Here is a 19,554-nt window from a genome sequence, read left to right as displayed (position 1 = left end):
TGCTGCCCTCGACACTGTACGTAGTTGCACCTCCTTGCTATGGGAGCAAAGACTGTGTGTGTCCTAAAGTGATGTACGCAGCATGTGTCCAAGGTGGCCGTTGGGGGGGTTGGGAGGTGTACTATCTTTGTGTGAATGATCAGCAGTAGCGGGGAGAGGAGGCACTGGATGCCTGATATGGCCCACTGTGGTTGGGATGCGGTGTGCACATGCAGAGACCATGTGCAATTTGCCGTAATGAATGGTATTCTCTGTTTCTCAGGAGAAGAATGCTCATAATGCGTCGGAGCGTGCGAGGACTGGAGGTAGCCAGGCACACCTTCTCATGTTAAGCCGCTTCGAGCAGGAGGTCCTTGAGCTGGAGAGGCGCCATGCACCCAGGTCAACTGGTGTTGGCGAGGCTGGGGTGGCACGGCCAGGTATTTGAGGCCAACAGTGAGATCCGCAATGTCCTCTCAACATCCATAGCACTGATGATTGTTTAATTTGTTATTGTTGCAACATTGCTCGGTCACAGAGTGATAGAGTCAGAGGTGTGGATCATAGAAAAAGGCCCTTTGGCCCTTCGAGGATGTGCATGTCAAACACGTACCTAACTATTCTAATCCCATTTCCCAGCACTAGGCCCATAGCCTTGTATGCCATGGCATCGCAACTGCACATCCAAATACTTATTACATGTTAGGAGGGTTTCTGCGTCTACCACCCTTTCAGGCAGTGCATTCCAGATTCCTACCACCCTCTGGGTGAACAAGTTGCTCATCATATCCCCTGTAAACCTCCTGCCCCATTCCTTAAATCTATGTCCCCTGGTTACTGATCCCTCCGCCAAGGGGAAAAGTTCCTTTCTGTGGACCCTATCTATGCCCCTCATAAGTTTATACACCTCAATCAATGTCCCCCCACAATCTCCTCTGCTCCAGGGGAAATAACCCCAGTCTATTATGCAATCTCTCTTCATAAGTGAAACTCTCCAGGTCAGCCAACATCCTGGTAAACGTCCTCTGCACTCTCTCCACTGCAATTACATCCCTCCCATAAAGCGCATTTCAGAACCGCACACAGAACTATAGCTGTGTCCTAAGCAGCGTTTTCTGCACTTGGGATATTACCTCCTATAATATATGCCTCAGCTAACAGAGGCAAGTATGACATATGCCTTCTTAAACACCTTGTGTACCTGTCCCGTTACCCTAAAGGACATGCACAGCAAGGTCACTCTGATCCTCCTTACTTTCCACGGTCCTACCACTCATTGTGTATTCCCGAGCCTTGTTTGTCCTGCCCAAGTGCATCACCTCACACTTATCCACATCACATTACATTCCATTTGGCATTCATCAGCCCATCTGACCAGCCCATCTATATCCGCCTGTAATGTAAAGCTATCCTCCTCACTATTTGCCGCCCCACCAATGTTCGTGTCCATTGGTTCTGGAAGGTTGAGCGCATAATGAGCCAGGGGGAAAGGGATGAAGTTTGTCACTGTGTGCACGCTAACTGATCCACTGTCCTTGTTGTTCATTTCAGCATCATCAGAGCCTGGCCAGCAGGAGGAGCTGCAGATGCCCCCTCTCACACCTGAGGGCCCTCAAGTGTCACCTGCGTCACACCATTTCTGCGAGGCAGGCACCAGCGCAGATACTAGCACCTCGGTGGGCATGGCAACATCGGCTAGTGTCCCGGGGCACAGTGGAGAGGGCACTTCACAATCGCTGGAGGAGCTGGCAGAGACTGAGAGTGCTGAAGGCACCATAAATCGGAGGACTGCAGGGAACAAGGCACATGCTCAGTCGGTGCCTGATGATGTGCCTCTGGAGTCATCCGCGATGCAGCAGCTGCAGGAAATGTGGCCAGGCGTGCGGGAGCATCTGGGGGAGATACATGAGGCTATGCTTCGCTTGGTGTCCGTGGTGGAGGAGTCCACGCTGAGCATCACTGATGCAATGAGCCTCATAGAAGAGTGTCACGCTTCCTCCATGGAGAGAGTGGCGACTCTCGTGGAGAGGGGCTTCCAGGAGAAGAAGCAGCTTCTCCTGGGGTTATGCTCTCACAGTGGCATTGGCCACAGCTGGTCAGTGCCAATGTGGGAGATGGTGTGGGCTTCAAGCTTCCCAGCTCGTTGCCCATCCATCAACACTGAGCAGGGAGGTCCAAGGCGACCTCATGTTGGCGCAGCAGCTGCCTGTCATCTCTGCGGGCTCCTCTCAGGGTGCTCTGGATGAGGGCACCAGCTCCTCCTCCCCTCTGCCAGTGACCGTTTCATCCTGTGAGGCTGCAACGACTGGGGAGATGCCAGCTATGGAACTGGCAGATCCCTCCCAGGCGGGCCCAGCACAAGCTCCACAGGCCAGAGGACGACCGTCAAGGTCATTGAGGCTAACAGGACAGCAGAGTCAGCAGGCTGTCTCACAAGCCACTTTGAGCGATGGGGCGGCACCAAGATGTAGCACCCAAAAACAGAAACGTAAGGCACATTAGGCACACCACGGGTTTCTCACTGGTGCTTTTATGTTGGCCTGAGATTAGGTCCTTATAATTTATTTTTGCTTGCTTACAGTATTATTTTGCAATTGGGAGAACATCTGATGTTAAAATTAAAAATCAGATGTGTGGCTGAGGGTGGCTCCTTTGTTCTGCATGTGTATGTTTAAGAAAAATATCATGAGTGTTGGTTTGGACATTCAAATTTATGTCCAAAGCCCTTAGTTCCTGCTGATGACCTGGCAGATTTTGCACTTCGGTGCCGAGTATGGATGTGCCAGGCAAGGCTAGTCCTGCTGATCCATTTGTGTTGTACTAGCTGAAGGTTCGTTGGATTAAAGCCTCCCGGGTGTCCCTGCCTCCCTGGTGTAGTCCCGGGTCAGTGTCTGCCCCCTCAGCATTCCCCTGTGCTTACTCATCCTCAGAATCAGTGTTGGACTCATCGTGTGCAGCCGCAGACACTGTGCCAATGTCTTCATCGTCCACTGTGTCCCCCCCAACCACTATCACTGACACACGATCCGGGGGGTACTGGAGTGCGCTCCCTGAATGGTCCAGGCATCGGATGCGCATCTTGAGAAGAACAATGGTTCTCTCCACAACAGCCCTTGTGGTGCCGTGGCTCCTATTGTACCGCTGCTCAGCTTCTGTTCTTGGTTGGCGGAGAGGAGTCATGAGCCACCTTCTAAGGGGATAGCCCTTGTCACCCAGCAGCCATCCATCAAGCCGGGCTGGAGCACTGAAGAGACCCGTTACCTGGGAGTGCCCAAGGATGTAGGTGTCGTGGGAACTGCCTGGGAACCTTGCACATACTTGTAGAATCAGCATCCTGTGATCACACACTATCTGCACGTTCATGGAGTGGAAGCCCTTCCTGTTGACGAAGGCACCGGGCCCACCTGCTGGTGCCTTGATGGCCACATGTGTACAGTCTATAGCACCCTGGACATGGGGGAAGCCAGCAATGGCTGCGAAGCCTCTGGCTCGCTGTGTCTGGCTTGCTTGGTCCCAGTGGACGTGGATGAAGGTCAATGCATGCCTGAACAGAGCATCCTAAACCTGCTTGATACAAGTGTAGACAGCTGATTGGGAGACGCCGCAAAGCTCAGCCACCGACCCCTGGAAGGAGCCAGAGGCATAGAAGTTGAGGGCAACTGTGACCTTCAGAGCCGCTGGCTAACCCAAACAATTAGGAGAGATCTCAGGCCCAATCATCTGACAGATGTAGTTGACTGACTCCCTTGACAGTTGGGGCCTCTTTTGGCACTGCACCTCAGTCATATTGAGGTAGTTGCTTCACCGCCTGTATACCCTGGCAGCAGGATAGTGGCGTCTTCTGCGGCCCCTTCCACCTTGCATAACCTCTTGGCCTCTGTGCCTGTCCTCCCAAAGGTGGCTCCCCTGGTGGCTGAATGTGCACTCCTGGCCTCCTCCTCCTTCTAGCCCTCCCTTCCTCCTCAAAGGAGCTGCCTCCAGTGGACATGTCAGATCCCATACCCAGGCTAAGGGGAGGCCTCTGGAAAGCTGCAGGCCTGCTTCAGATTCCTGACTGCAGAGTGCTGAGCTGAAGGTTCAAAGTGCACAGAAAGCAGCTGGGATGCAGATCACACAGGCAAGTTTAAAATACTTTCTCCGATAAATACTCCACAAAGCAGATTGGCGACCCCACTGAGTCCTCTTATCACACCTGTGGATGAGGTTCATAGAAAAGTCTCTTACCCGCCTGCCCGTTGCGCCCATGCGCCGATCTGAAGGTTGCACGGGCGCCTAAAAAGCGCCTTCGATTGACGAATGAAGGGCCTTAACTGGCCCATTAATTAATGGCGTGCGTGCGTCGGACTTCACCATGCGCCCGCTCAGCGAAATATCGCATTGGCGCGAAGTGACGTGTGGACCTCGCCCGACGTCACTGCGTGTCATTTTACGTGCGGACGTGCAGGACCCACCCCCCCGCACGTCAAACTGATAATTCTGCCCCAGATCCTTACACTAATTCACACTGTTCTCCAAAATTTTACCCATGGAGTAAAAAGGGGACAGAGTGGTTGGAGTTTCTAAGGGAAGCAAAGTGCTGCTGATCTTTCAAAACCTTTTGATCAAGTTTCCAATATCTAATGCTAATTGGGGATCATAGAACCATAGAAAAGTTACAGCACAGGAGGAGGCCATTCGGCCCATCTTGTCCATGCCAGCCCAAGGACACCCAGGTGCCCTTTCAAATTCCACCTTCCTGCACCCGGCCCATAGCCCTGCAGCTTACAGCACTTAAGGTGCAGATCCAGGTACTTTTTAAAAGAGTTTAGAGTTTCTGCCTCTACCACCAACTTGGGCAGCGAATTCCAGACACCCACCACCCTCTGCGTAAAAATGTTCTTCCTCATGTCCCCCCTATACCTTCTGTCACTTATCTTGAATCTATGTCCCCGGTTCTAGAATTCTCCACCAAGGGAAACAATTTTATCCTGTCCACTCTAACTATTCCCCTCATAATTTTGTACACCTCCATCAAGTCACCTCTCAGCCTTCTTTGTTCTAAGGAAAATAACCCCAACCTATCCAATCTCTCCTCGTAGCTACGCTTTTCTAACCCTGGCAATATTCTTGTAAACCTCCTCTGCACTCTCTCCAGAGCTATTACGTCCTTCCTGTAATGTGGTGACCAGAACTGCACACAATACTCCAGTTGTGGCCTCACCAGTATTTTATACAATTCCAACATTATATCCTTACTTTTATACTCTGCCAATGTCCATATGCCTTCTTTACAACCTTGTCTACTTGAACTCAGGGACTTGTGTACTTGTACGCCAAGATCTCTCACTTCATCTACCCTTCTTAGTATATTCCCAGCAGAGCAAACAGTTCAATTCCTGTACCTTTAATTCATCCAGGTCTTGATACTCGTTTTTCTTCACCTTCTCTTTCATCGAACTGAAGTCCATTGGGTGTTTGATGATCAGAGAGTATCCAGGAGCAATAAAATCAGTAACAGGGAATGAAAAAAATGCATTGGGATCTTTCCTGTAAGAATGTAGAGGGAAGAATGAAAATCCGGCAGTAGTATTATGCGAAACAACCTCTTGCTTTGTATATGAGCTGCACAGAGATTTCAAAACTGAATTTTATCTTAAGACAACTTAGTTTGATTGTCCCAAGATGCAAATTGAATTTGGCCCAAAAAATCTCAGGTAGTGAGCCAAGTCAAAAACCACATGCGAAGTAAAATAAACAATTTCATTAAGTTCAGTTCTTCACTTACACCAACCTTGTGTATTCATGCTCAAAATTAGTCTGACGTTTATTGCAGAATTTGTCAAAACCCCAAAACATATTGCATTTCAAAATAAACTGGCTTGCTCATCATTTGAATTTACTATTCGGAACCTAGACAACGGGCAAGGCCCACAGTATAGGGCACCACTAAAGCTGAGCAAATACAAGACAAATCAAGATCCAAACTTACCTACTAGTTTTCTACAACTGAAGTCCCTCCTCCAAAAAAGGATTTAAAATAACTTGGCAGGGAGGGGTGGGAAACAGGGTGTAGCATTAGGAAGAATTTTAAAAAAGGTGCACAGAGGATTGGGAGAGACAGATCACACCAAAGTAATAAATAGTAAAGTTATTAGGTGGAGTCAGAATAAAAGTAACTACAGTAGGATCTAATTCAGATGTATAGACATGCACTAAAATGCACGACGTGTGCTAAATAAGGTTGGTGAGCTGCAAGCCCAAATAGCCACATGGGAACATGGTATTGCGGCAATTATGGAGAGCTGGTTCAAACAAAAGGGCAGGACTTAGTACTAAATATCTCCAGGTGCAAGTTGTTTAGTAGACTTAGGGAAGGAAAGAAAAGTAGGAGAGGTGGCATTATTGATGAAGAGAATATTACAGTGTTGGAGAGAGAGGATGGTCTGGAGGAGTCAAAGGCAGAAGCTACTTGCTTAGAGTTAAGAAACAATAGAAGTGCCATTACTGGCTGTATTCTATAGGCCAACACCAGTGAGAATGATAGAGGAGCAAATTTGCAGGGAAATTACAGAGAGATGCAAGGCTATATAGTGTAGTTATAATGGGGGACTTCAATTATCCTAACAGAAACTGGGATAGCAATAGTGGACAGGGCAGAGAGGAAGTGTTTCTGAAGTGTGTTCAGAGAATTTCCTTGATCAGTATGTTTCCAACCCAACAAGGAAGGAGGCCATGCTGGATCTGGCTTTGGTAATGAGGTGGGTCAAGTGGATCAAGTACCAGTAGGGGGTACTTTAGGGATCATCGTATCTTAAGGTTTAAGTTAGATATGGAAAAGGACAGGGAGCAATCTAGAAAAAAAAGTACATAGTTTGAGGAAGGCTGAGAACAGACTTGCCCCAGGTGAATTGGAAAGGAAGGTTGACAGGCAAAACTGTGACAGAACAATGAGCTGCCTTTAAAGAGGCGATGGTTCGGGTACAGTCGAGGGACATTCCCATGAAGGGAAAGGTCGAGCAAACAAAGACAGAACTTCCTGAATGACTCTGTCTAGAGTAAAGTGAATCAGAAAAAGGAGTTGTATGACATGTCAGATTGATAACACAAGTGAGAACCAGGCTAACTATAGGAAGTTCAGAAGGGCAGTGAAGAAGGAAATAAAAAAAGAGGGAGAGAGTATGAGAAGAATTTGGCAACTAAGGGAAATGCAAAAGTCTTCTATAGACCTATTAATAGTAATGGGTAATAAGAGGAGGAGTAGGGCAATTAGGGACCAAAAAGGGGATCAACACATGGAGGCAGAGGGCATGGCTGAGGTACTAAATGAGTACTTAGCATTTTCTTTACCAAGGAAGAAGATGCTGTCAAAGTCAGAATGAAGGATACACTGGATGGGCTAAAAGATGATCAACCTTCCTTCGTTATGGGGGCACGGTGTCACAGATTTGGAGATTTACAAATGTTACATTCTTGTTATCCTTACTCAAAAAAGGGTGTAGAATAAACCCAGCAATTACAGGCCAGCCAGCTTAACCTCAGTGGTGGGAAAACCTTTAGAAATTATAATCCTGAACAAAACTAACAGTCACTTGGATAAGGGCAGATTAATAAGGAAAGCCAGCTTGGATTTGTTATGGGCAAATTGTGTTTGATTAACTTGATTAAGTTTTTCGATGAGGGAACAGAGAGGGCTGATGAGGATAATGCAGTTGATATAGTGAAAAAGACTTCCAAAAGGGTTTTGATAAGCCTATTATGTGGCACTTTGTCAGTAGAGTTGAAGCCCATTGACTAAAAGGGATAGTGGTGGTATGGACTTGAAGTTAGCTGAGTGACAGGAAATAGAGGTTAGTGGTAAACAGTTGCTTTTCTGGCTGAGGAAAGGTCAGTACTAGGACCACTGCTTTGTTCATAAACACATATTAATGGCCTAGTCATGGGTGTACAGGGCACAATTTTGAAATTTGCAGATGACAAAACTTGAAAATATTGTGAACTGTCAGGAGGATAGTGATATATTTTAAGAGGCTTGTGGAATGGAAGACATGTGGAAGCTGAAACTTCATACAGGGAAGTGTGAAGTGATATATTTTGGTGGGAAGAATGAGGAGAGGCAATATAAACTAAAGGGCACAATTCTAAAAGGGTTGCAGGAACTGAGGGACTTAGGGTGTATGGGCACAAATCATCAAAAATGGCAGGCCAGATTGAGATAATGGTTAAAAAGGCATACAGAATCCTGGGTTATATAAATAGAGGCAAAGAATATAAAAGCAAGGAAGTTATGATGGACCTTTAGAAAACACTGATTTGGCCTCAACTGGAGTATTGTGTCCAATTCTGCACTTTAAGAAAGATGTGAAGGCTTTAGAGATAGCGATGAAAATATTTACGAGAATGGTTCCAGGTGCAAAGGACTCCAGCTATGAGGATAGGTTGGAGGAGTGGGGGTTGTTCTCCTTAGAGAAGGCGGAGAAGAGATTTGACGTTTCAAAACCATGAATGAAATGTTTACTTTAGCAGAAGGGTGGAGAACCAAAAGACACGGACTTAAGGTGATAGGCAAAAGAACCAAAGGCGACATGAAAAAATTATTTTTATGCAGTGAGTGGTTGGGATCTGGAATGCAATGTCTGAGAGGGTAATGGAGGCAGATTCAATTGTGGCTTTCAAAAGGGAATTGGATAAACACATGAAGATAAAAAAATAGGGCATATGGAAAGGGTCGAAGTGGGACTAGCCCTTGCAGAGAGCCTGCACAGACTCAGTGGGCTGAATGGTCTCCTTCTGTGCGAGAGCTAATCTAGGATTGTCTACTCAAAACTCCAGGTATCTGCCAAATGTAGTCTAATCACATTTACAATACTAATCTTACAATAGTTTAAAAAAAAATGTAGAAAATAGTTTCAGCATCTCAAAGTCCAAACGTTCAACAATGCACCAAAATAGCTTTTGTCTTAATCACACAAGAACTCCCCCACCCATCCCATAACTTCTTGAGCAGCTATTACTTGCCTCTGAAGCTGTCGCAACAGTTGGTACTGCAATTCTTGAAAGGGTGTTTGATGTTCTTCATCATGAACAAAAAAAAAGCACAAATTAGCAAGAAATATGTATGGCTAAAATTCAATGCATAGCAATGAAGATGCTTAGGTCAGAGAATTTTGAATTTTCTGATTAGAAACTAATATAAACTCTATATCTAACCTTGCAACTACAGGTCATAGATTTAAAATCATTGATAAAAGACCTGGAGAGCAAATGAGGAGGAACCCTTTCGCAAAAAGAGTTGTTGGGGCTTAGAACACTCTACCTGAAAAGATAGTGAAAGCCGATTCCACAAATAATTTTAAAAGGGAGTTGGACAGGTACTTGAGGAGGAAGAACTGGCAGGATGCATGGACAAAAAGCGGGAATGGGGGTGAAGCAAGACTGCTCTTTCATCGAGCCATCACAGACACGACAGGCTGAATGGTCTCCTTTTGTGCTGTAAGTTTCTAAGATTCTATATATGACCTGGGAGTGGCTTGATGTAAACAGTTAGATGTGCAGAGAAAGGAATCCATTTCCTAGGACTGTCATTCCTTACTTTAACAAGCACAAAAGGTCACCCACAAAAAGTTTCAAAATTAATTAACATTTTCTCAAACTACCTCTTCTCTATGAGAAAAAAGTCATTTAAGCTTGAAACAATCACCGCAGAATTTAAAATGTAAAACAGAAAGTTTTGGTTAAATATCAAGTACTCACCTTCTACTTTTATTAAAGGAGAAGCCATGTGCCTTTCTGGTGGCATTTCAAATCTCGCAGGAGACCGACTCCTTTCTTCCTCTTCCCGTTCACTAGCAGAAGGCTCTTTCTCCCGCTTTTTCTTTTCATCCTAAAGGGAGAGGAAAACTTTTGGGTAACATTAACTTTTTCATCTGGATCTCCAATGATCAAAAATGAAGTCACAAAGTATTGAATGTGAAAGTGAAAAGAACTTAACAGCCTGGATTTTTTGGTAAGAGTAACATGTGAAGCTAACAGTGCTCACCTTTATTAAAGAGTAAAGCTTTTGGACATTTTGGGCATTTGAACACAGAAATAAGACTGTCCAAGTTGTTCCGATTCTCCAGAAGCTTCACTATAACAGTATCTTGTCAAGAGACTCGGCATTCAAATACATGGAATGGGGTGAAGTCCATTCATTTAACCACTAGGTACCCATCAAACGTGCCAGAAAGTGTTACGGTAGGTTTTGTCCATTCAAGTGCAAGGTCTCTTTTAATTGGCCTGATAAGTCTTAATTAGTGCCAAGCCACTGCTCTAGGATTGAAATTTTACTTTGAAAAATGTGGAATCTTATCCTTCAGATATTAATTATTGCTGGAGATTAAAAAAAAAAATTCTTTTAATTTTTCTTTCTATTTCTTTTATCTCTCTCTCAATCTCATCTTCATTTCCCTTTCTATCTGTGATTTGGCATTGAATTAACAATCTAATTTACATTTCCTGGTTTAGACTCTGCACGTCTCAGTAAGGATTCTTCAATCTGACGAGTTAAAGAGACTAGTGCTTCACCCGTTCACACATGCCTCACATCCCTGTAGAGGGCACCACACTGTTTTGGTTCTTTAATTTGTGCTAGTTTCAGTGCAAAAGCACACAGAAATTCTGTGGCCAAGAGTAAGTGTAATAAACTACTACTTGATTATACATATTAACTCTTAGAATCTGGTTGCTCAGTTGATTCTCCTGCTTCAGGCAATTCAAAGATGTGAACAGCACTGTAGAATTTCAAGTTCTTATTTTGTTTGAATAAAGTTCGCATTTGCATAAATTCTTTACGTTGTAACTCATACCTTTCTTCTTTTTCGTTCATCTGGAGTTGTTCGTTTCTCCTTTTCAGTTTTCTTTTTCTTTTTTTTCTTTTTCTCTTTGTGTTTGTCATGATCACATTTATCTTCAATTAAACTGGACTCATGCCCTAAACTTGCTGTTGACAATTCAGTTATTTCGCTTCCACCCACTTTAAGCACCAGCTTTAGGGGTTTGTCTGGATATTCTGAAAAACAGAATGTTTTATAGTGTCTGATTGTACTCATTACCCACACAGAGGAAAGCTAGCATTAGAAAGTTAAGAATCAATTGGGAGAATGAAAGGAATCAAAATTAGAAGAGTTAATTCTTCAAAACTGCAACATTTCGAGGTGGACATTTTACAATGAGTAGGTGAAACTTTACACTTCAGAAAAACACAGTTACTTGTGATCTAGAGTTGACTACCAAATTGCAATTTTGTAGGAGGACAGGTTAGCTTGTATAAGCAAGCAAACATACTGATGACAATTGCAATATATCATCCAGGAACCTGAGCTACTTTCAAAGCAACATTTCTGTTCTGAGTGATTTAAAATCAAAGGCGACATTTTGTATCGTAATAATATTCACAGACACCAATCCTGCATACACCCACCCTCCAAATCTAAATCCTCTCCAGGATGTGGGAGAATCAGCAAACTCAACTGATGTATTTTAAATTAAATGCAAAGCCAAATGCACTACAGAATAGCAACAAAGAAAAAGATTTTCAGCTTTCTCCATCAAGGTACCTTCATATCAAACAGTTCAAAACACTATCCAGTGAGATTTTGGGGGATTGAAGAAAGAAATTAATCTTACTGCAAAGCAATGGAAACTAATCTAGAACTGCTAATATTTAAGTGATTAAAAGGCAGATCAGTAACTTGGCCAAGAGTTTCCGCTCTGGCTACAAACAGCGATCCGGGGTAAACTGCATTCGTTTTGAGAATTGCAAGCGGAATCGCCAGTCCCATTTGAGATGGGCGTCATAGTGGGTGGGAGCGAAAAGAATTGGCAGATCCCAAAAATTGGTTTCACGTCGCCGTGAACCCAGTTTGCGATCGTCCGATCCACCCGTCAAGGATGGGCCACGTTTCCCACTGCTGCACATCGGGAACCTAATTTCAATACTTTAGCATCTCATTATAAGCCCTGCTCGCTGGAATCATCCACCCGCATTGGATCATCTGGGCACGTCGGTGTGTTTCATAACTGTGCATAAGCGACGTGCACCTGCCCAGCTGCACTTCGCTCGGGACCTTGAGGTTTGTTTTGCCTACCTTGTTTCAGGCAGCACTCGTGGCCACCAGAGCCAAGCTTCACAGGCAGCACCACATCACTTTTAGCGGGGCTCATGGACAGGTCTCTACCTACCAGACTAGCTTTTCAATGGCTGCAGGGCTAGGTTTACTCAGGGAAGGGGGAGAGTGGCCTCAAGCAAGCAAGGAGGCTGCAGGGTGAGGGCGGTACTGGGGAAGGAGGGTATCCCAGGGTGTGTGTGGGAGCACAAGTTGATCTATGCAAGTGGCCTCAAGGTGGTGAGGGCTGAGCAGGCAGTCCCTAGAGATGTGGCCAGATGGAGATGTGAGGGTGTATGTGAGAGAAAGAGTGGTGATGTCCCTTGAGCTGGCAGTGAGTGAGATGCCAGTGAATGTGTGATGGGCTTGTGAGTGTGTAAGTTTGGAGTGGAGATGGTTGCCTTACCCAGGCGGCCCAGGTGAGATCATTCATCCTTTTTCTGCACTGGATGGTCAACCTCTTCTGTACAGCATTGGCATTGACCACCACTGCACTGCCTCCCAAGCCGGAATGGTGAGATTGCTGGGCCACCTGTGGCCAGAGAGGGGGTGGAGGACATCACAGCAGGCTCCAAAAGGCATTCCAGTGATGGGTCCCTGAACTTCTCTTGGCTTTCAGGGCCATGTCTTCACTGGAGCAGACCTGGGCTGCAAACATTGAGAACTGTGTGTGCAGCTGCTGTTTAGATATGGCACCCAGAGTGAGGAAACGATGAGGTAACAGCATGGCGGGCGATTCCGAGGCTGCCCGCCAGTGAGATGGCGTGTTTACTGTGGCTGCATAATTAATAAGGCAGGAGGTGGACAATACAGTGCAAAAACCCGCCATTGCGTCAAGTGGGTAAAATGTTTTTCACGGCTGCTACTGCATTTAGTGCAAATCTGGGACAATTCCACCCTGTATCTTTTCCTCAAGTTTTCACTAAAATTTAGTTGCATATCGCCACTTGTAAAAAGTGCCAGCACAATCAGGCAGCATTTTAGGAAATACTTTAAAGACAAATCTCTTTTGCATTAAGAATTTCTTGAAATATTTTGAAAAAGACTTCCATTTATATAGTGTTTTTCATGACCACTGGACTTCTCAAACGCTTTGTGGCAGCCAAATGCTTTTGGAAATGTTGCAATGTGGGAAAGGCAGCAGCCAATTTGCGCACAGCAAACTCGCACAAGCAGCAATGTGATAATGGCCGGATAATCTGCTTTTGTGATGTTGATTGAGGGATAAATATTGGCCAGGGCACCAGGGTTAACTCTCCTGGCTCTTCTTCAAGATAGTACCAACCGCCTGGGTAGGCAGATGGGGCCTTCTATAAGACAACAGCTCCCACATCACAATGCTGCCTCAGTACTGTACTAGAGTGTCAGCCTTGATGTTTGTGCTCAAGCCCAGGAGTGCGACTTCAACCCGGACCCTTGTGAATCAGAGGCGAGTGTACTTCTAACTGAGCCACGGTTGACACAGAGTTTAATATAGTTAATACCTGGGGCAGCTTTATTAATACAGCTGAAAATGTACTTATTATATAAAAAATAAGCATTTTTAATCAGAGCGCCTAGTACATCGCTTGTGAGTAACTTGATTTTAAACAACTGAAAATGACTGTAAAAAAACTACAGAACCATTTGCTAGTGTACAGTATTTAGTTTTTAAAAATTAATATGAAAAGCTTCCAAAATGTGGCCACTGGTGTCCTTGTGCCTGCAAGCAGCTTAATTTTAAGAGGCTCCTTGAAATTGGTGCAATTTTTAGAATCTCAGAATTGGTGATCAACTCAGTCTAGGGGCGCAGCTCATATTTTGGACAGGGCCAGGTTCCAGTGTGATATCTTTCAAATCAAAACAAATGGTTGCGGGAGCTCAATTTGCTCTGTTTGTAATTTGCACTTAAAATTCCTCAATCTTTGACACTGCTTTGGCTGACTCTGGGCAGCCGACTGGGACCTCTACCTGCCTTGTGTTTAGAATGTGACTTTAACAAAAATAAAGTCCCTGGGTGCTTTACGGGGAGGTAGGAAAAACTCAATAAAAGGTACGAACGCGCAGATGCTGAATAATTGAGCTTGTAGCTCAGATTGAAAAGTCAGTAAATCGGACTTTGAGAAGGTTTTAAAGGTGGAGAGAGAAATGCAACAGGGATGCTGAGCAAAGGGATTCCAAAGGGCGGAGGCAGCTGAAGACTCTGAAAGGAGAGCGAATGTATGAAAGACTGGGGGAACTTGCAGAGGTAGAGTGGGACAAGGTCATAGAAGAAGTTGAGAATGAGGATTTTTAAGTTCAGTACATTGGGGGACTGCAAACTGCTGCAGGTCTGTGAAGATGGAGTGATGGGTGAGCTGGGCTTTAAAGCAAGATAGGATATAGGTGCCTGAGTTTTCAACAAACTGACATTTATGAACAATAAGCATCTAAAAAGCACCATCAATGTTAAAAAAAAGTCTCCCAAGGCACTTTGCAGAGACATGATCAGACTAAAGTGGATGCCAGGACAAAAAAGGAATGATCACTCCCTTGATTAAAGGGCTGGGTTAAGTAGGCCGTTAAAAGGAGAGGGAAGTGGAGGAGTTTAAGGAGGGAATTACAGAAAATGGGCTTAGACAACTAAAGGCATGGCCACCATTGGTAAGGGCAAAGGGAGGGGATGCAATAGAGGTGAAAATCAGAGAGAGATTTTGGGCTGGAGAAGGTTTGAGATAGGGAGGAATGAGGCCATAAAGCAATTTAAACACTAGGATTTTGACATTGAGATGTTGGGGGTGTGGAGCAAATAGAAGGACAAGAATGACTGGTGAACGGGACTTGGTGCAAGATAAAATACAGTTAGCAGAGTTTTGGATGAGCTGGAAGTTTGTACAGGATGGAGGACGGGAGGCTGGGCAAGAGAGCAATGGAGTAGTTGCATCTGGAGATGACAAAGGCATGGATGAGGAATATCTGCAGCAGCTGAGTTGAGGCAGGGACAGAGGCAAGTGATATTACTGAGGTGGTTTGGCAGTGTCTATGACGGAGAGGATTTTGGATCAAAAGCTCAGCTCAGGGTTGAATACAACACAGAGTGCAAACCGTCTGAATCAGCCTGAAATAATGGCCAGAGAGCCTAACAAAATCAGTGGCGGGGAGATTGAAATTGTGACACAGGCGGAAGAAGGTGATTTTAGTAATCCCGTTGTCAAGCTGATAAAATTATGGCTCACCCAAAACTGGATATTAGACGAGTATTCTGATAGTAGAGGCTGGGTTGAAAGAGCTGGTGGGAAGGTACAACTGGCTGTGGAAAATGATCTTTTGTCTGGGATGGAGGATGGAAAGTTGGCAAGTAGAACATTTTAGCAGTAGTGAGAGGAACAGGAAGGTAGGAACAGAGGTGAACAATGTTACTGAGCTGAAAGTAGGAAGTCCTGATGATGAATGAAGTTGTTCAGATGTGGATTTTACAAAACACCCAAGGTTTCACATGATCTGGGTCAGCCCAGGTTGATGACCAGAGGCAGTGGGTAGAGTTTGTTGTGGGGACAGAAAATAATGGGTTCCATCGCCCAGATGTTCAGTTGGAGGCAACTTTGACTCCACCGCAACTTGATGTCTGACAGCACAGAAGTAGCCATTGGGTTTAGGGGAGTAGTGGAGAGCTAAAGCTGGGTGTTAGAGGCACACATTTAAAAACTGACCCTGTGCCGTCCGTGGGGCACACTGTGTAGATGAAGAAAAGGAGAGGGGCATGGATAGATCCATAGGGACTTCCTGAGATGATAGTGATAGAGTCAAAAAGAAACTTTTGCTGGAGATGAGCTAACTGCATTCAGACAGGAAGGCATACAACCACAAGAGCTGTCTGAGCTACACAATGGTCAAGCATATGAAATCCTGTGCAAAGATTAATAGAACAAAGTGGGATCACGCATTGTGACTTTGGCCACAAAATGTCTTGGTGTTCTGACCTGAGTAGAAGTCAGACTGCATGGATTTCAACAAGAAGTTTTGGGAGAAGCAGGCTCAAAGTTAGGGGGCAAAAACATATCTGAGGACCTTAAGAGAGAAAAGGGAAGTTAGGGGTGGGGCAGTAGTCAGGAAAGATACTTTCTAGATCAGGGCTTTGCAGCTCCTGGCAGTGATTTAATGATCAAAAAAAAAATTATAGGCAAGAAACTGCAGTAAATGTTATTGCTCAATAAGAGCTAGGAACCTTTATAAAGTAAACAAGGGTGACCAATGTACTGTGCCAGATCGATAGGGCATAGGCTGCAACCAACGCTTCACCAATTACAGCTTGCATTTAGCCTCTTTAATAAAGTGAAAGATCCTAAGACACTTGACTGGAGTGTCAGGCAAAAACGGACATGGCCATAGGAGGAGTCATTAGGGCAGCTGACTAAACACATGGTCAAAGCGGTGGATTGTAAACAGTGTCTTAAAGGGGTAGAGAGAGGTGGAGAAATGAGGTCTGGGGATGGCAATTCCAGAGTTTAGGAATTAGGCAGCTGAATAGACAGCCATCAATGGTGGGACAAAAGGAGTGGAAGATGTACAAGGGGCCAGAGTTTGAGGAATAGAGACCTCAGGGGGCTGTAGGGCTGGAAGAGGTGACAGAGACAAGGATTTGAACAACAATTTGACAACTTTAAGTTTGAGACCTTGCTGACCCAGCTGCTATAGTTGGTCAGTGATCACAGAGATGATGGGTGAAGCTGATATCGTGTAAGTTAAGGAAAGGGCAGAAAATCTTTGGAGGATGGAAGATGACAGGTCGGTTAGATCACTGGAATCGTCGAATAATATGAGCATAGATGAGGGTTTCAACAGCAGATGGGCTGAGGGAGGAGTGGAGACAGGCATTATGGAGAATATTGATAAATATTGGTCTTGGCAATGGAGAGGATACCGGGTTGGAATCTCAGCTCAGGGTAAAATATATATCCCTTTTTCCATAAATCATATTCTGGATCATGGCATCTTATGTTACTAGTCAGCTAAATTCACTTCACAAAAACAGATCTCTTTGGAGCTTGAGTTGATTGTAGGATGATATTTGCATTTACATTGGCTCTTTAATGTACAAAATTCCCTAGGCCAGAGGGAAAAAATGGTGAATAATCTGTAATAGAATTGGGGGAGATATCTGACACCTTGTTGAAGGAGGTGTTGCGGAGGATTTTGAAGATGAGGAAAGGGAAAGCTATGTAAAAGGGTTTAGACAGAGTGTTTGAGGGTGTAGAGCCAAAACAGCAGAGGGCTATGTTACTGAAGGTGGACATGTAGCAGAAAATCAGTAGGTGTGCAGGACTGGAGGAGGTTGCAAAGGTAGAGTGAGGCCAAGGAGCATTTATAAATTAGGACAAGGATTTTGATTCAATGCTTGATTGCTGGGAAACTAAGGTCAACAAGGGTATATATAATAGAAAAATGGGATTTGGTATGGGGTGAGGTGTGGGCAGTAGCTGAAGTTTGAGGCCCATACCTCAAGAAGTACAGCCCATATGATCAAAGAGTCAACCCTTGGACACTGTTGATTGACTGGCCAACCTGCCTCATTAATGGGAGCTGAAGACCCATCACTGGAGCCTATGATTCTGCCCCTTTGGTTTTAGATAAGCCTGCAAGCCAATACCCTAATGGTTAGAGTGGTATGTGTCAGAGAAACAGGAAGCCTGCCAATGCTCTGTGCCGACATAATGGGCAGTTTTAGCTGCTATTGCTGTAACAGAACCCTGTTGACATTTTGCGGTCCCTAAACCTTAGCTGATGCCAATCAATCCCCGAAATTGCTTGCTTTTTACGTTAAGTGGGTGTGCTCCGACAGAATGCGTGTGTAATCCGGATTAAGTGAATGGAGATGACCTGTGTGCATGTTTCAGGAACTGGACATCTGCAGCTGACCACTCAATGCCTCCAGAAACACTTTGTAGGTGTTTAATATCTCTTCTCCCCACCCCCAAAATCCTTCATTTTATTTGTGCTACTAAACACTTTGGGATGTTTGTGAGTGGCAGCACTCACAAAGACTCCATTGTGTTGTCCGAATGCTGAAACCTCCCGATGGAATCCCGAGACATGACACCGCGTTCTAGAACGCTCAGTATCCTTTTCCACGGCTGAAAAATTCGCAACAAAATATTCATTCACTTCTCCAGCCCCCACGCTGAGGAATCACACCTTACAGCAAAGGCAATAGCTGTTCTGGGGAGGGGAATTAGGGCTGCCTTTAAAAACGAACAGGGCACATTTTGCTGATTCCGCAGCACAAATCCTAGTTTTGATGGAGCTCTTCTCCCGGAACCCCAACATTTCATGTTGGGAAGGTGCCAGCTTAACATTAACTCCTGTGTCTTCACTCATCACCATTCCCCTGGCTCCTGCAAGACAACCTCAAAAGGTGCCATAAGCAAGTCGAATAAAGCCTGTTCTAATGGTAACAGATCAGGTCAACTCTTTCAAACCTTTTCAAATTAGCCGGCGCGGCTCGGGCACTAGGCCCGGCTGTAGATCCGGGGACGCCTGTGAGAAGGGCCTGCCGACCTGATTGAAGCGAGAGGCGGAGGAGCCGGCGCCCGAGCCCCGGCGCCTTGATTCAGGCTCTCCCCCAGTTAGCTGAGGGAAGAGGTCCCGTTTCTTCCCTCCTTCGTTCTCCCCTCCCAACCCGAGTCCGTAGGGGAGCTCTCTTACCCTCGGCTGCGTGCTTGTCCGCCTTGTGCTTCTTGTGTTTCCTACCCATTCTGTGCGCCTCTGACACGGACAATGGAGGTAGCGACAACCCCAAGTCCCGGGCAAGCGCCGGGCGGCTGTCATCCAGCAGGAGGAGCAAGCAAGCACAGACACATCGATCAGCAGCCACAGGGATCCAGAGCTAGAGACACATCGATCAACCAGTCACACCCCGCCCCCGACAGAATGAGCTGTCAAAATCCTCAAGACATTGCAGAACAGAGGGCCCAAGGTATTCATTTAGGAGGTTGAAATTACAATCGTAAGTGACTCAATAACATACATAAAGAGAGATTGCTAAGGAAGGGTCATTATCCCATTGAGCAGCTAGATAGAGAAAAGATTTGTAATTAGAACCTATGTCACAAACCCACTTCATCCACAAAATTGACCTAGAGAAAAGAACAAAAAAAAACCCTGGCAAAAACAGTTGAAAATTAGTGTTACTGTAGCAGACTTTTAAGTAGGTATTCAATATCATGGTCTAGTAACGCTGCATGCCCAAATTATCACAGAATTGTTACAGTGCAGGAGGAGGCCATTTGGCCTATCGGGTCTGCACTGGTTCTCTGAATGAGTAATTCACCTTGTGCCATTTCCTCACCTTCTCCTCGTAACCCTGCACATTCTTCCTTTTCATATAACAGTCTAATTTCCTTTGAATGCCTTGACTGAACCTGCCTCTACCACACTCCCTGGCAGTGCATTCCAGACACTAACCACTCGTTGCACATGTTGTTTTTCCTCATGGGTT

General features: G+C 45.3%; 1 protein-coding gene across 2 annotated transcripts in view; it reads right to left on the bottom strand.

The window, feature by feature from the left end:
• brd7 (bromodomain containing 7) overlaps nucleotides 1-18,974 on the bottom strand; it is a 46,257-nt gene extending 27,283 nt beyond the window's left edge. The window contains exons 1-5 of one of the 2 annotated variants that reach the window (XM_078544300.1): nucleotides 18,762-18,974; nucleotides 10,803-11,005; nucleotides 9,709-9,838; nucleotides 8,974-9,028; nucleotides 5,361-5,505 (exon numbers count right to left, since the gene is read on the bottom strand). In XM_078544300.1, the coding sequence (XP_078400426.1) occupies nucleotides 5,361-5,505; nucleotides 8,974-9,028; nucleotides 9,709-9,838; nucleotides 10,803-11,005; nucleotides 18,762-18,810 (582 nt within the window). In that variant the 5' untranslated portion in view covers nucleotides 18,811-18,974. The remainder of the gene's footprint in view (nucleotides 1-5,360; nucleotides 5,506-8,973; nucleotides 9,029-9,708; nucleotides 9,839-10,802; nucleotides 11,006-18,761) is intronic. The other variant, XM_078544301.1, reaches the window with a different exon arrangement.
• Between the last annotated feature and the right edge of the window lie 580 nt (nucleotides 18,975-19,554).

This window comes from Cetorhinus maximus, chromosome 6 (assembly GCF_964194155.1).
Source record: "Cetorhinus maximus chromosome 6, sCetMax3.hap1.1, whole genome shotgun sequence".
In the NCBI taxonomy this organism is placed as follows: domain Eukaryota; kingdom Metazoa; phylum Chordata; class Chondrichthyes; order Lamniformes; family Cetorhinidae; genus Cetorhinus; species Cetorhinus maximus.
The sequence above is the reverse complement of the archived record's forward strand: the minus strand, read 5'-3'. Positions and strand labels throughout refer to the sequence as shown.